This window comes from Centropristis striata, chromosome 8 (assembly GCF_030273125.1).
Source record: "Centropristis striata isolate RG_2023a ecotype Rhode Island chromosome 8, C.striata_1.0, whole genome shotgun sequence".
Lineage (NCBI taxonomy): Eukaryota > Metazoa > Chordata > Actinopteri > Perciformes > Serranidae > Centropristis > Centropristis striata.
The window spans coordinates 9,701,815-9,717,400 of record NC_081524.1 but is presented as its reverse complement, the minus strand read 5'-3'; the positions used below and the strand labels follow the sequence as shown (position 1 = coordinate 9,717,400).

Sequence of the window (15,586 nt, the reverse complement as noted above, 5' to 3'; positions counted from 1 at the left end):
ATGTTTGCTTAAATGCACATTTTAATAAAAGAGAATGCTGGCATATTGTACTGTTTGTCTTTGTATATGACTGTGTTTATTTACAATATTTCCCCCTTCAAAACAAGACAGAACAACATTTGTTTGGTCCTTCTCTGCCAATGCTCCAAAATAACATAACATATTTATGAAATTAAAACTTTCAACAATAAAATACAAATTCAAATATACTAAAATAGATATGAAAGTTAGAGATACCTGAGTATTCAATTTGATTTTAGATCTATCTATATTTATTTACATATTAATGCATCAATCATTGTAATTCAACAATATCATAATATACATTCATGGAAAACATTATTAGACCACCCTCGTTTTCTTCAGTTTCTTGTTCATTTTCATGCCTGGTACAACTAAAGGCACATTTGTTTAGACAAATATAACAACAAAAGTAGCTCATAAGACTTTTGTATTTAAATATTATGTATATTTTGATGCAAATAACTTTGGGCCCTTACTTAAGCAAGGACTGTTTTATAATGGAGTATTTCTACACTTTGGCATTGCTACTTTTCCTAAAGTAAAATATCTTTTTCAACATAACACAATGAAGGTGCTTTGACTTTGAAACAAGATGACTATACTTTATTAAAGCTTATTCAACATGTAAATAAGAATTTATTTTATTTTTCATTTTTCGTTTACTTTTCCCCCCACACACCGTTTGTTGTTGTTATTGTTTGTATCATCATTAAATAAATAAAATAAAACATTTTATAGACTTCCGGTTGTAGCGGAAGTAGCGGATCAAACCGGAACCCGTTACTCGCTCTCGTTGCATCAGACGGCAGAGAGGCGGAGAGGACTCATGTGGCTCTGGTGTGTGTGCTAACTTAAGCTGACGTCTCTTTCTGTTTCATTCACAGGTATGGATATTTTCTTAAAGAAACTTTCAATAACAAGCCACGTGTTTCTTTAACTCTAACATTAAAACGAGTTTAAAATCGCCGTTACGTACGAGAAAACGCTAAAAGCTCAACACGCACTCATAGAAACTCGAGTTTAGTTTGTCTGATTAGCTAAAGCTAACTAGCCTGTTTGACATGACTTTTCGTCATCCATGCACAGGTGGCAATAATGAGCTTTGCAGAAAATGAAACTGACAGCTGACCAGCTAACGCAGCCATCGTCTGACACTTTGGTGAAGGCCAGTTTAGGTGTTCTCAATCTTAAATACAGTTAAACCAGTTTGTTTACAAAGCTTGCATCCTTAGTTAACCTCCCCGTAGATGTCACATTGTTTAACTGGTATTACAGGCACACACACCCACTTGATGAAGAATGTATTTGACAGCTTGACAGGCATACTTGTTCTGACCCAGTGATAGCAAAAAGAAAAGACATCACATATCACAATCAATGTACACAATGTCTGTGTCTCCACCAGAGATGGCCACTCTGTACGTGTCCCCTCACCCTGATGACTTCAGGAGCCTTCAGGCTCTGTTAGCTGCAGAGTTCTGTCCGTCCTCTCGCCCGCGGACCCTCAAAGAGGACCCTCCTGCGTCCCTGAATGCCCGCTCCAGACCGACCCTGGTGCTGGGCGCCGGGGAAGGTGACGCCGTCCTGAGCGGGGCCAGTGCTGTGTCCTGGTACCTGGCAAATCAGGGGAAGAAAGCTGGTGTCGATGCAAAGCAGCAGAGCCAGGTGTGGCAGTGGCTCAGCTTTGCAGACAATGAGCTCACCCCAGTGGCCTGTGCTGTGGTCTTCCCTCTGATGGGGATGATGGGAGTGGATAAGAAGGTGAGGAGTTTCTGCATGCATCTTAGACATGAGTATGGGATCTATTCTTCTCAGGTGATATTCTCAAGTGACTTGTCATGTGTTCTCAGCTCCAGCAGAGTTCCCGTGCAGAGATGATGCGTGTTCTGAAGGTTCTCGATCAGACGCTGGAACCGAGAACCTTCTTGGTGGGGGAGAGCATCACCCTGGCTGATATGGCTGTAGCATCAGCTGTTCTTCTCCCTTTCAAATATGTACGTATGTGTTGTAACGCATGTCTAACAGTATGTTTCTCTTGCCTTAACAATTTAATGCTGCATAACCTTAGCCATTTGAGTTTGCCAGCTGTCAACATTTGACTTAAGTATAGGATATATATCATCCAACCATAGTCTGTTTCAAGGTTTTTCATTTTAAAAATATCCTAGGCACACAAAATAGGATTTGAAATAAATATACTTTCAGTGCTAGTACAGAAAAAGTCACTGAGCACAAAACAACACATTTGTAATAATCTGATTGTAGAGCTGTTGTTTTTAGCTTCAGTACTTTCAATACAAATGTATAATTAACCAGGGTCATATTGTTCCAAACATGTTATTGAAAAAGTACCCATACTATTTACAACCTTTGATTAATTTTTATTATTTTTTATTTTAGGTGTTGGAGCCATCAGACAGGAAAGTCTTGATCAATGTTACAAGGTGGTTCACAACCTGCACAAATCAGCCACAGTTCCTGAAGGTGTTGGGGAAGATCACGCTCTGTGAGAAGATGGTGCCGGTTACACCGAAGACAAATGCTGCTCCAAGCGCCAAAGCTGCTAACGGAAGTCCTGCTGTTGATTCTGCTGATGCCACGGCTAATGGTCAGGAAGTCTTGTGCCACAGTTTATTATTATTTATTATTTTTGTTGTGTGTGTAAATAGTATTCTGATTTTCTTCATGTTGTCTCATTCAGGCCCACCAAAGACAGAAGCCCAGCTGAAGAAGGAAGCTAAGAAGAGAGAAAAGATGGAAAAGTTCCAGCAGAAGAAGGACATGGAGGCGAAGAAAAAGACTCAGCCACCGACAGAGGTATGCCTAGTTAACTTCTGCAAATAGAACTTCTTGTAACACATTGGTGAATCGTTAAAACGGTTCAATATACTCTACAGAAGGGTGACAAATTAAAGGAAAACCCAATATGAAGTGTCTTACTGTGGAGTCAGGCTGTCTCAAGAACAGCTTTTATGCTCCTTGCCAAGTTTAGAAAACCCTTTTAGAAGGATGAACACTGTTTCACCACAAGATATTCCCTCATTTTATATACAATTTCATTAAATCGTAGCCACAAGGTCACTTTTTTATCACTCTCCATAACTTCCATATAATGTGAATGATTTTTAAAGAAGAATAAGGTGTAGGGAAATGCTTGTCTTTATTTCATTGAACTACTCTCATTCATTTCATTAAACTGCTGACTTTAACCACAGATATTTGCAACAAAATCTACCATAGGTGTTTAACTGAGTCAATATCTTGTGACTGTAACGGCTGTAATATTTTACTCGCATTATTTTCATTATCACCAGTCCATTCAGTGAGCCCTGGTGCAAAGATGCATGTTTTGGCACTGTTTTTATTAAGGTTTTTCCTTTTAATTTGTCCGTCTGTACATACACAACCTAGCATCTTCTGCACAGGTTCAGTTGACATCAGATCACATGTTCTTTTCTGTTTTATTCGCTTTTAGAAAAAGGCCAAACCAGAAAAAAAGGAAATAGGAGTGATCACATACAACGTCTCCACTGCCCCTGGGGAGAAAAAAGGTGATTCATCAGTGTGTGTTGGAGTGTTTTCCTCTTGTGAACAGAAAGTGTCCTTGTCACTTCCCCCTTACATGGTGTTGAAGTTTGTTGTGCCCCTTAGTGGTGATGAGGAGGATTGTATTTTGTGGAAAAAGTGATACCAGTGCATACCCTTCATAATATTAAAAGTTTTGTCATATTTTGTAGTGATTAGCTTAAAGTTCATAAGTCAACTCCGTGTCTGTTTCGGTTCCTGTGTCAGATATCGTGAGCCCGCTCCCTGACTCCTACAGTCCTCAGTATGTGGAGGCTGCATGGTATCCATGGTGGGAGAAGCAGGGATTCTTCAAGCCTGAGTACGGGGTAAGGAAGTCCTCCCACACATACTGTCGCATTTTTTATTTATCATTTCACTCTGCAGTAACATGTCTGTCTCCCTCACTACATTCTGCAGAGAAAGAGCATTAGTGATGAGAACCCTCGTGGCATCTTCATGATGTGTATCCCTCCACCTAATGTGACTGGATCACTTCACCTGGGTCACGCTCTCACCAACGCCATTCAGGATTCTCTGACCAGATGGTAACTACACTTGGACTGTTCAGCACCCTGAAAGTCATATTTTCAATGACACTTTTGTTGCATCACAGGATTTCTCTATACAGTCATGGAAAATAATGTTAGACGGCCCTTATTTTCTCTTCGCTTTCTTGTTCATTTTAATGCCTGGTACAACTTAAGGTACATTTGTTTTGACAAATATAATGATCACAACAATAATAGCTAATAAGAGTTTAATTTGAGAGCTGATATCTAGACATATTCCATGGTTTTCTTGATAATAACCAAAATCATTATCATACTTCTCCAAGCAAATGTGCCTTTAGCTGAACCAGGCATTAAAAGGAACAAGAAATTGAAGAAAACAGTGGTCTGCTATTTCTTTTCCATGACTGTATATTTAAATCACACTAGCTATGATCACAACCATGTGTTTTTAATTGTTGTGTGTCCCCTTGTCCGTCCAGGCACAGGATGCGAGGTGAAACCACTCTGTGGAACCCGGGCTGTGATCACGCTGGCATCGCCACCCAGGTGGTGGTGGAAAAGAAGCTGATGAGAGAAAGGGGCATGAGCCGTCACGATCTGGGCAGGGAGAACTTCATCCAGGAGGTCTGGAAATGGAAGAATGAGTGAGTAAATAAAGTAGTAGAAAGATCTGAACCAGGATAAATTCCAAAATAAACACACAGTAATAACTTCCTTCCTTTGGCTTTTTAGGAAGGGAGACCGTATCTACCACCAGCTGAAGAAGCTGGGCTCCTCTCTGGACTGGGACAGAGCCTGCTTCACTATGGACCCTGTGAGTTTTCTGAAATCCCTGAACTCATTTGAATAGAATCTGAATTTCATCATTCTCATGCATATACCCAATTCTCTGTTCAGAAACTTTCCTATGCAGTCCAAGAGGCCTTTATCCGCATGCACGAAGAGGGAGTGATCTACAGGAGCAAGAGGCTGGTCAACTGGTCCTGCACACTAAACTCTGCCATCTCCGACATAGAGGCAAGTATGCATATTGATAGAATGATAAAGGTCCAGGCCATTCATAGTAAAATCACAAAAATGTCATTTTTTTCCTATTCTTTTATTATTACTTTTGAATTTTAGGGTTTTACACTTGAGACTCTATTCCTCCATCCTCTTCTCTTTCTCCACATTTCCTGTCTGGCTCTTGACTGCATGCTGCCAGTTAGAGGCAAATTACCAAAATAATCATTGAAAAGGGAGAAAAAAAATATTTTTTTTGTATTAAATAAGTGATTAAAAATCAAAGTAATAAAAAGTGTAATTTTGTATTCAAAGCTAATTATCTACCCAGACAACTTACTTTGTTACCCCTGTTATGAGGCTTTGAAAGCGACAGATCCAAACTGTTATGAGTGCTGGACATGCTGTACTCTCTTGATTAAATCTTTTTCTTTCTTTTTTTTGCAGGTGGATAAGAAGGAGCTCACTGGCAGGACTCTGTTGCCTGTTCCTGGCTACAAAGAGAAAGTGGAGTTTGGAGTGTTGGTGTCTTTTGCTTACAAGGTGGACGGGTCAGGTATGTGGTGAGCTCAGAGAGAGCTGAGTTTTTCAAACAAAGACACTTTGTGCCACATTGCCTTTCTTAACATTTCTCTTTCTGTTGCTTAGACGAGGAAGTGATTGTGGCAACAACTCGTATTGAGACGATGCTGGGAGACACTGCTGTAGCTGTCCACCCTGCTGACCCCAGGTATCAGCATCTGAAGGGGAAAATGGTCCTGCACCCCTTCTGCGACCGCAAGATGCCGATTGTCATGGATGACTTTGTGGACACGAGCTTTGGAACAGGTAGGCATGGTTACAGGAAGAGATGCTGCCAGTGAGTGCGTGGTGTGCAGAGAATAAGTAATCATAACAACTCGTTAAGCCTGGCCACTTTCCTTATTATGGGTTTTTCCTTTTTCTTTTTTTTTCTCACTCTGCACCATTTTCTGCTCAGGTGCTGTCAAAATCACCCCAGCCCATGACCATAATGACTACGAGGTTGGAGAGAGACACAATCTGGCCTTCATCAACATCTTGGACGAGAATGGCCTGCTCATTAACGTGCCCCCTCCCTTCCTGGTATAGTGTCTCATTATCGTCCTTCCCCCTGCAGTGTGTGCATTTCCGCCGTGCCACTAAAAGTCAGACTTTTTCATAGTTTGCTTGGTGTGGCAGTTTTATGTCTTCATTTTTCATTTCTAACTATTCCGTCTGTCCCCCAGGGCATGAAGCGTTTTGAGGCCAGGAAAGCAGTGCTGCAGGCTCTCAAGGACAGAGGCCAGTTTAAAGAGATCAAAGACAACCCTATGGTTGTCCCAGTCTGCAGGTACAGCGAGGTTCATGAGTGCCCAAGTAGAACGTTTTTCCTGTTTTAGATCTTTTCATCATATTCAGGATCATCCTTTAAGCCCCATTGTGTGTCTGCCCTCTCAGTCGTTCCAAGGACATTGTGGAGCCACTGCTGAAGCCGCAGTGGTATGTGAACTGCAGAGATATGGGCAAGGAGGCAGCAGATGCCGTCAGAGAGGGACGGCTCAAAATCATCCCTGATCACCACCTCAAGACGTGGTTCAACTGGCTGGACAACATCAGGTAATTAAGGGCGCTGTCACACCTATCTCGTTTGGTCTGGACTTTTCAGTTTGATCCGAACCTAAATTTCCCGGTGTGAAAGGTGCAGCGGTTCCGCACCAAAGGACCAAAGTTTGGTCCGACCAAAAGAGGTGGTCTCGGTCCGGACCAAACGAACCAAGGTCCGAACCTTTTGCAGTGTGAAAACAACAATTTTTTATAGTTCGGACCTTCGTATCAATGACAGGAAGTTTTTTTCTTCTTCTGCTCTCGAATTACGGTACAGGAAGTTACGTCACGCTAATCAGCCATTACAACAAAACACAATTAGCCTAGCAGATAAAACAAAATATATGACAAAATGAGGGGAGATGAGGAGATAAAATGCCTGATTGAAATCTGGTCGGACGACTTCATAAAGAGCCAACTGGAGAAAACACATAAAAATAACGAGACTTTCAACTTGTTTCTGAGAGGATGAGAGAGCGAGGTTTCGAGAGGACGGGAGAGCAGATGCCGGCCGGCCTAACAACGCAGCGCAACCAAAACAAAATGAACCGCGGAAGTACACAGGGAGATGACGTGTCCAGTAGAATTGTCTTGTAAAGTCTGTTGTTCTTTTGCTGTGTGAAACCAAAACCAACAGGACCAAATGTATACAATGTAACAGAACACGGACCTTGGTTCGGACTTTCAGGTGTGAAAACACCCTAAATCTCTTTAAATCTATTTTGAATGTGTTTCTTTTGCTTAATACTTTCTGTTTATACTGTTATACCGTACTATCACATTGAATACTTTCATTTTGATACAAACAATATCTGTCCTTTTGGCCTTTTCACTAGAAACTGCAAAGTGCAATTTAGCATTTTAAAATTGAATGTTGATGGGGGGAATATGCTAATACTCTTTCTCCAGTTTCACAATGGCAGGGTTGCAACTAAAGGTTATTTTCATCAACTGATTTTCCAATTATTTTCTTGATTATTTCATAAATATTATAGTCTTTAAAATGTCAGAAAATAGTGAAAAATCAAAATTTGCTTGAACCCTAGGTTTATAGTCCAAAACCCATCAAATGTTTAATTTCCTTTTAATACAAGACAGAAAAAACGACAAATCACAATCGAGGACAAGGAACCAGAGTATGTACAGGAGTTTGGCTAAAAAAAATATATAGTAATAAATAACCAGAGATGAAACTAGATTTTTTTTAGATAACTAATTTCCTTGCAGGGTCAACCTTTTACCTGTGTTAATACAGATGGATATGAGAGTTTTGCTGAAATATTTTCTGGTTTACATCTGTAATGTGTTGGTAACTTTCTGATCAGTCAAAATGAGATTGTGCCCCTTGCTCAGACCAAACCCATCTTCAAACTTGGACTTTATTTAGATCTCAGTTACATTCCTTTACAGTTTTGTGACTGCATCTTGCATGACTGTGACGCTGTTGCAGTGACAAAGACACACACACACACACACACACACACCCCCACACCTGGCAAAGTACTCAATCACTTTTGTGGTAATTCCCACTGTGGTGGGTCTCCCCAGGACCTCATTTTGCCATGATGGCACACACAGACCCACAAGATGAACACAAAACCAGCTGCAGGCTGTCACGAGCTGATAACTGATGATCAAAGTAGTTGCTAATACATTTTCTGTCAATCACCTTTTTAATTAACCAGGTAGTTGTTGCAGCCCTAGAGATAAATAGATTATTTTGCACAATCAAGTGTGCAGTGAGTCACGTTTCAGATTTCATCCATCCATCTCCCTCTCAGGGACTGGTGTATCTCTCGGCAGCTGTGGTGGGGTCACCGTATTCCTGCTTACTTCATCACTGTCAACGATCCCTCTGTGAAACCAGGAGAGGTAAGATGATGTCTGTCATTATCAAGGTCTGGGGGCTTTCAGATGACAGATAACAGCTATTTCCGTTGTTATTTCACATGTCTCTGCCTTTTTCCTTTCTTTGTTTTTTTTTTTATATTTCTCCATTTTTTTTTGTTTGTTGTTTTTCCTTTTCAGGACATGGACGGTCATTACTGGATCAGTGGGAGATCTGAAGAAGAAGCCAGAGAGAAGGCAGCAAAACGTTTCAATGTGTCCATGGACAAAATTACCCTGAGACAGGGTGAGATTGAACACTTTATAATTAAGTCGTCTCATTACCACAGTTTCTGTAAAGGTTATCTAATCAGTTCATGTTTTGCTACTACACATGTTCACCTAATGTAATTAATCCGACTCCATATTCAGACAGATGAGATAACTTTTGTTCCTGTATTTCAGATGAGGACGTTCTGGACACTTGGTTCTCGTCTGGCATTTTCCCCTTCTCCATCTTCGGCTGGCCTAATGAGGTAAAAGACTGAGGTCGACCACCTTTCTACTGACACAAATGGCATTTTTGTAGTTGGTAGTAAGGATACTTACTTAAATCTGTAAAATATATCCTAAAGAAAGGTGTAGAAACTAGAAACGCTGCTCCCCAAAATCTGAGTACACTTTTACTTTTATTAGTATTAGAGATGCAGGGCTACATGCAGTTATGTTAGTTTTGATTATAAATCTGGAGTCGTGTATTTTTTTCAGGATAATTCAGTTAATCAGTAGACAGCAGACAGAGATGCACCAGTTGCGATTTTCTTTTATTTCAATTTCTGATTAAAAAAAAAAAAAAATCTGACCTGCTGATTGTGATTTATGTTGATTCCAGTTGTATTTCCTCATAAAAACTAATAATTGATAGCATTTGTAAAAAAAAATCGGATATACAGTCATGGAAAAATTATTAGACCATTGTTTTCTTTAATTTCTTGTTCATTTTAATGCCTGGTAGGTATAAAGGTACATTTGTTTGGACAAATATAATGATAACAACAAAAATAGCTAATAAAGCTGATATCTAGCCATTTCCCATGGTTTTCTTGAAAATAACCAAAATCATTATCAAGAAAACCATGGAAACTGACTAGATATCAGCTCTTAAATTAAACTCTTATGAGCTATTTTTGTTATTATCATTATATTTGTCCAGCAAATGTATCTTTAGTTGTACCAGGCATTTAAATGAACAAGAAACTAGAGAAAACAAGGGTGGTCTAATATTTTTTCCATGACTGTATGAGATTGATTCATTGGTCAAGGCAGATCAGCTGATAAACGGCCACAATTGGTTGATCGATTGGCTGTCGTATCTCTAATTAATTTATGAAACCGATTCACGCTCATATCACTGCACCTCTCAAATATTCTGTATAAAATATGCATTGTAGTGTTGCTTTATTTATGCATGTTCTTCACTTATTAACTAACCTATGAGTGGTTTTCCTTTAGACCCAGGACCTGAATGTGTTCTACCCCGGCACCCTGCTGGAGACGGGCCATGACATCCTGTTCTTCTGGGTTGCTCGTATGGTGATGATGGGCCTCAAACTGACCGGCAAGCTGCCCTTCAAAGAGGTGAGACCAATCAAACCAGAACATAACACAACAGGATGTGATATTAGTGTGATCAGCAGGACATGGCGAAGGAATGACGATGCTTTCTTACAGGTTTACCTGCATGCAGTGGTGCGGGACGCCCACGGAAGGAAAATGAGCAAATCTCTGGGCAACGTCATTGACCCCCTGGACGTCATTACAGGGATCTCCCTTGAGGTAAAGCCTAATCACGCTTTGATGCATTTTCAGATATGTGCATAAGTAAAGTCTCTCTCTCTCATTTGGGTTCTCTTAAACATGGTCACCACAAGCACATCGCTCCCCTGAGGTACATATTCTTATGTAAGCTTTATTAAGCACCCTATTCTGCTTCCAACAAGCTTTTATTGAGGCCATCAATCTCTTCCCCAGCTGGGCGGAAACTGCTCAGTCAGACGAAGCAGACCTGTCCTCTAGAGGGCACTGAAGGACTTGTAGTAAACTATGCTTCACCCTTAGTAAAAATATCCTTTTAAAGCTCCTTTCTGGCCTGTTAAAACATTTAGCAGCTATTCTCATTCTCAAGAAGAAAAGTTTTGCACATTTTGTTTTTCAGTGGTGAAACCCCTCCTTATTGCCCATCCCTTTATTCTCCAGGGTCTTCATGCACTATTGACGGACAGCAACTTGGATCCACTGGAGGCTGAGAAGGCAAAGCAGGGCCAGAAGTCAGACTACCCAAATGGCATCCCAGAGTGTGGCACAGATGCTCTCCGGTTCGCCCTGTGTGCCTACACTAGCCAAGGTGAACTCATTTTTTTTGTTTTCCTTGCTTTCTCCCTTGTGCCTGCGTTGGCCCACAGCCGACATCTCAACCTTGACTAAATATAATATATCAAAACACTGGAAAACAACACGATTACAATCATTCAGCGCAAGGTCAGTTCGAAAATTCATCTATTTTAATGCACTGAAATGATCCTTTGAGTCTTTCTGTGTGTGCCTCTCAGGTAGGGATATCAACCTGGATGTCAACCGTATTCTGGGTTACCGTCACTTCTGCAACAAGCTGTGGAACGCTGTGAAGTTTGCCATGAAAACCCTGGGAGACAACTTTGTACCATCAGAGAAAGCCCAGGTGAGACCAGGGGGAAAGATGAAGGACACAGAACATAAGCAAGCACTGCTCCATACTTATTTATATTCATCCAATGACATTTTTTGACCAAATACATTTTTTCTAAAACTGTTTTGTTACTATTATTTGTCTTGAGGCTTAGTTTGCCCCAATGCTCATCTGCTTTGTATTGGTAAACATGCACAGACTGACATTTGTGAGAAACCCGGGACAGGAGCCGTTTAACTGAGTCTCTTACACTCTCTTACACTCCATTCATTCCCCTCAGTTGTGTGGAGAGGAGAGCGTGTCAGACAGGTGGATATTGTCCAGACTGAGTGCTGCTGTCGGTCTCTGCGACGTTGCCTTCAAGGCCTACGACTTCCCAACCATCACAACCGCCATCTACAACTTCTGGCTGTATGAGCTCTGCGATGTCTACCTGGTAAGAAACTTTGAGAGCACTGAGCAGCCGAGATCCATATATCTTAAATAGAATATGAAAGAGCTTGTAAAAAGTTAATGTTTTGTAGAAGGCTGTGTACCTCATCTGCTCCCTCCCACTCTTCTTGTCCTCCAGGAGAGTGTAAAACCAGTGTTCAGTAAAGCAGAGGAGGACAGCTCCAGCCAGAGACGGGCCCTGGTGTGCAGACAGACACTTTACACCTGTTTAGATGTTGGTTTGCGCCTTCTGTCTCCCATAATGCCCTTCGTCACCGAGGAGCTCTACCAGAGGCTACCAAGACGGCGACCTCAGAGTGATCCCCCCAGCATCAGTGTCACATCTTACCCTGATACAGAGGAGGTGAGATAAGGACAACCTGCCACTTTATTAGGTGAAGTGTGTACCTAATAAAGTGGCCGATATGGGTTTCTTCTGCTGTAGCCCATCTGCTTCATGGTTGGACGTGTTGTGCGTTCAGAGACGGCCTTCTGCTTACCTTGGTTGTAACGAGTGGTTTTCTGAGTTACTGTTGTTTTTCTATCATCTCCAACCAGTCTGACCTTTCTCCTCTGACCTCTGGCATCAACAAGGTGTTTTGGCCCAAAGAACTGCTGCAACAGGATATTTTCTCTTTTTCAGACCATTCTCTGTAAACCCTAGAGATGGTTGTGTGTGAAAATCCCAGTAGATCAGCAGTTTCTGAAACACTCTATTTGCCTGCATCATAAAAAATAAGAATAAAGTTAATTACGACCCTCTGCATGCACAGTGCATTCTCTAATCACATGTACAGCCCACGCTGCTGCACTGTCTGAGCCGAGGGGCTACATGCTGTCATGTAAGTTTTGATTATAACACTGGAGTGAATGTATTTTTGACTTTTTGGGGGGATGATTCTGTTATCCAGCAGACAGCAGACAGTAGCCTAAAGCTAAGCCCAGAGTTTATAACCTGTGAGCGACTTTTGCAAGTTTCTACAGGGGAGCTGTAACTATGTGGGCTGTATCTTGATAGAGCATTTCACATTGTATTTGCCAAATTAATGTCTGTCTTGTCAATTGTTTATTAAAAGGTTTGTTTCTATATGAATTTGACACGGTACACCCCTATATTTCCATTTTAATCCTGTTTAAAGTTTCAAACAAGCATATTTCTGGTACTTTGCAATCCCAGAGAAGTTCAAAACTGACGTATAAAAGACTGGCTAGAATTCTTTATGAAATTGTAGTTTCAGGTATTGTATTTTAAATTATAGTATTTCCGTCTCTGTGAATAACCCGTCTTTCTGTGACTTTTTGTAGTTCTGCTGGCACAGCGAGGAGGTCGACCGTGACATGGAGTTCGTGATGACTGTGGTCAAGACGATCCGATCACTGAGGGCCGACTACAACCTGACCAAGACCAGAGCTGACTGTAAGATCACAAACTAAATCATTTATTCTTAAATAAATCTCGGTTTAAGGCCGACATTCCAGTATTTTATGTACTTTGTAGTTGTGCTTCACTGCATTACAGAGGCAAATATTATTATTGTTACTCTGACAATAAGATTTTAAATAGAAGAAAAGATGAGATCATAAAAGGAAGCATTGTACGTGATTAAACAACAAGGCAGAATATAGAGTCGTTAAAATGAGCTCCAACTCGGCCAGCTACAACATTAAATGCTGCTCACACATTAATGCATCACAATAACAATCTAGATTTTTTTTTACCTCTTGGTTTAAGTGTTTAAGGGCCTGAATTATTCTCCCACCAATGAATATAATTGGTATCTAGTACCAAGGTTAAAAAAACACCCAAATGTCCATTACATGTGGTTGTGCATAAACAATGACCCATTTCTCTTCCCACTAATTGTTTGAACCACAGGTTGTACTGAATCCTGAATGCATCTAGTTGAACTTGAGTTTTCCCATTTCTCTTTCAGGCTACCTCCAGTGCATCGACTCTGCCACCGCTTCCCTGGTGCAGAAGTACAGTTTGCAGATTCAGACCTTGTCTTATTCTCAGGCCATCATCCCTCTGACAGCCAACGAGCCTGTCCCAGGAGGCTGCGCTGTGGCTATCGCCTCTGACAGATGTACTGTCAACCTTATGCTCAAGGTGAGGGCGGGTAATCTGTTCTGTTTTGTGTGGTTTCTCCCATCACTCTAAGCAAGACTTGACGTAAAAAATACATCAGTTCTGGTTTCATTTTTAGCTTTCCTTAGAAGCAATGTGTTGAGGCATGATGATACTCACCATATAGTATGTTATTAAAGTTGCAACATTTTAAAAGATCATTTGGATGTTGAAGTGGGGTTGTATGAGGCACTAAAAGTAGATGGCTGTCAACACACCCACAGGTTGGAGAATCAGGCAGGAGTACCAACACAAAGCTCAGCAATGTACTGCTGTGGATGAGGGCAGTGGCTAAATGTATTTTACCCATCCAAAATAAGTAACATCAGTTTAAGTGTATGCTATATTATCATTGCGTTACCTTACCATCAGACAGCCCTTTCTAACGGGGAACTGAAGCTGTTCTATGCCCTCTTCAAAGTCACCTGACCCCTTTTCATAAAAACAGTCATTTGACCCTGCACAACACACTAGTTGCTGCTCTCCCCCTGCCTCAGTCCATTAGGTTGTTTATGTGATAATGTGTCTTGAGTGTTTGGTTTAGATTCACCAAGGTCACAGAGTAACACAAATAAACTAACTGATCAAGGCCGCAGCGGACCGAGAGCCCCTGTGCCACCACACTCCAACAATCATTTTGTTTGAGTGTAGTGGCTTTGAAGAAAGCGACTTTAGTTCCCTTTTGGAAAGGGCTATCTGGTGACAAGCTACTGTGGTGAAAATATTATGAATACAGAAGAAATTTAAACTGTTATAGACTTTTGTTAAGCAACTAAAATACATTCCTGCCTACTTCTCCAAACTGGGGCGTGCCTACTGCCATCTGCTGTAGGTAATACACTGACTGTGAATAAGTTACTCGTACAACCCCACCTGAATAGTCTAAGAACATGCATACAGTCATGGAAAAAAATATTAGACCATTGTTTTCTTAGATTTCATGTCCATTTTAATGCCTGGTACAACTAAAGGTACATTTTTTTGGGACATATATAATGATGATGAACAACAAAAATAGCTCAAAAGAGTTTCATTTAAGAGCTGATATCTAGACATTTTCCATGGTTTTCTTGATAACCGAAATCATTATCAAGAAAACCATGGAAAATGTCTAGAAAGCAGTGGTAACAGGGTCTCCTCCACTTGAATGTGAGTTTGGTGTCTCCTCTAGTGCACCTTGAATAAGCTGAAATAATAAGAATTTACAACTGTTGTCATTGTCCTCACCTTTGATTCCTCCAGGGTCTCATTGATGTGGAGAAGGAAGTGGCTAAGCTGATGACAAAGAAAGGTGACTTGGAGAAACAGATGGAGAAACTGAGAGAGAAGATGGCAAAGAGTGATTACAAGGAGAAGGTGCCAGCAAAGGTGCAGGAGCAGGATGCTGAGAAGGTGAGAAAAAGAAATTGACACAGGGAGAGAGGAGGGTTTCTCAGGGTACAAGATGTGAATTTCTACTAAATAATTACCTCCTTTTCTCTCACAGCTACGACAGAGCCAAACAGAACTTGAAAAAGTAAAAGAAGCCATGGACAACTTCAGGAAAATGATGTGACTTTCTGCTTAGCAATATGTAAATCAGGATTTATTTCCACATTTTTCATGTCCGTGTATTCATTTTCATATTCATTTTCCAAGTTGATTGTAGTACGGTAGGGAAATTAATAAAGCTCTTGTGACAAACATCGTCTTAGCCGTTTATTGTTCTGAGGCAATCTATTAATCTGAGTCTATCCGTGCAATTTGTTGAACACTTGTATCAAG

General features: G+C 40.8%; 1 protein-coding gene across 2 annotated transcripts; it reads left to right on the top strand.

Moving 5' to 3' along the window:
- The first annotated feature begins 798 nt into the window (after positions 1-798).
- Positions 799-15,505, top strand: vars1 (valyl-tRNA synthetase 1). 2 transcript variants are annotated; one of them, XM_059339325.1, is made up of 29 exons: positions 799-908; positions 1,430-1,785; positions 1,875-2,018; positions 2,425-2,632; positions 2,726-2,841; positions 3,500-3,575; positions 3,817-3,917; positions 4,009-4,136; positions 4,583-4,747; positions 4,836-4,917; positions 5,001-5,120; positions 5,553-5,661; positions 5,754-5,933; positions 6,085-6,209; positions 6,353-6,456; positions 6,564-6,722; positions 8,492-8,582; positions 8,739-8,844; positions 9,003-9,073; positions 10,050-10,175; positions 10,269-10,373; positions 10,794-10,941; positions 11,147-11,274; positions 11,543-11,698; positions 11,834-12,058; positions 13,000-13,111; positions 13,629-13,804; positions 15,065-15,214; positions 15,309-15,505. In XM_059339325.1, the coding sequence occupies exons 2-29, from the start codon at positions 1,432-1,434 to the stop codon at positions 15,375-15,377; spliced, it is 3,834 nt and encodes a 1,277-aa protein (XP_059195308.1). In that variant the 5' UTR covers positions 799-908; positions 1,430-1,431; the 3' UTR covers positions 15,378-15,505. The 2 variants fall into 2 exon arrangements, with proteins under 2 accessions (XP_059195308.1, XP_059195307.1); XM_059339324.1 differs by lacking the exon at positions 799-908 and adding an exon at positions 1,111-1,183.
- The last annotated feature ends 81 nt before the right edge of the window (positions 15,506-15,586 follow it).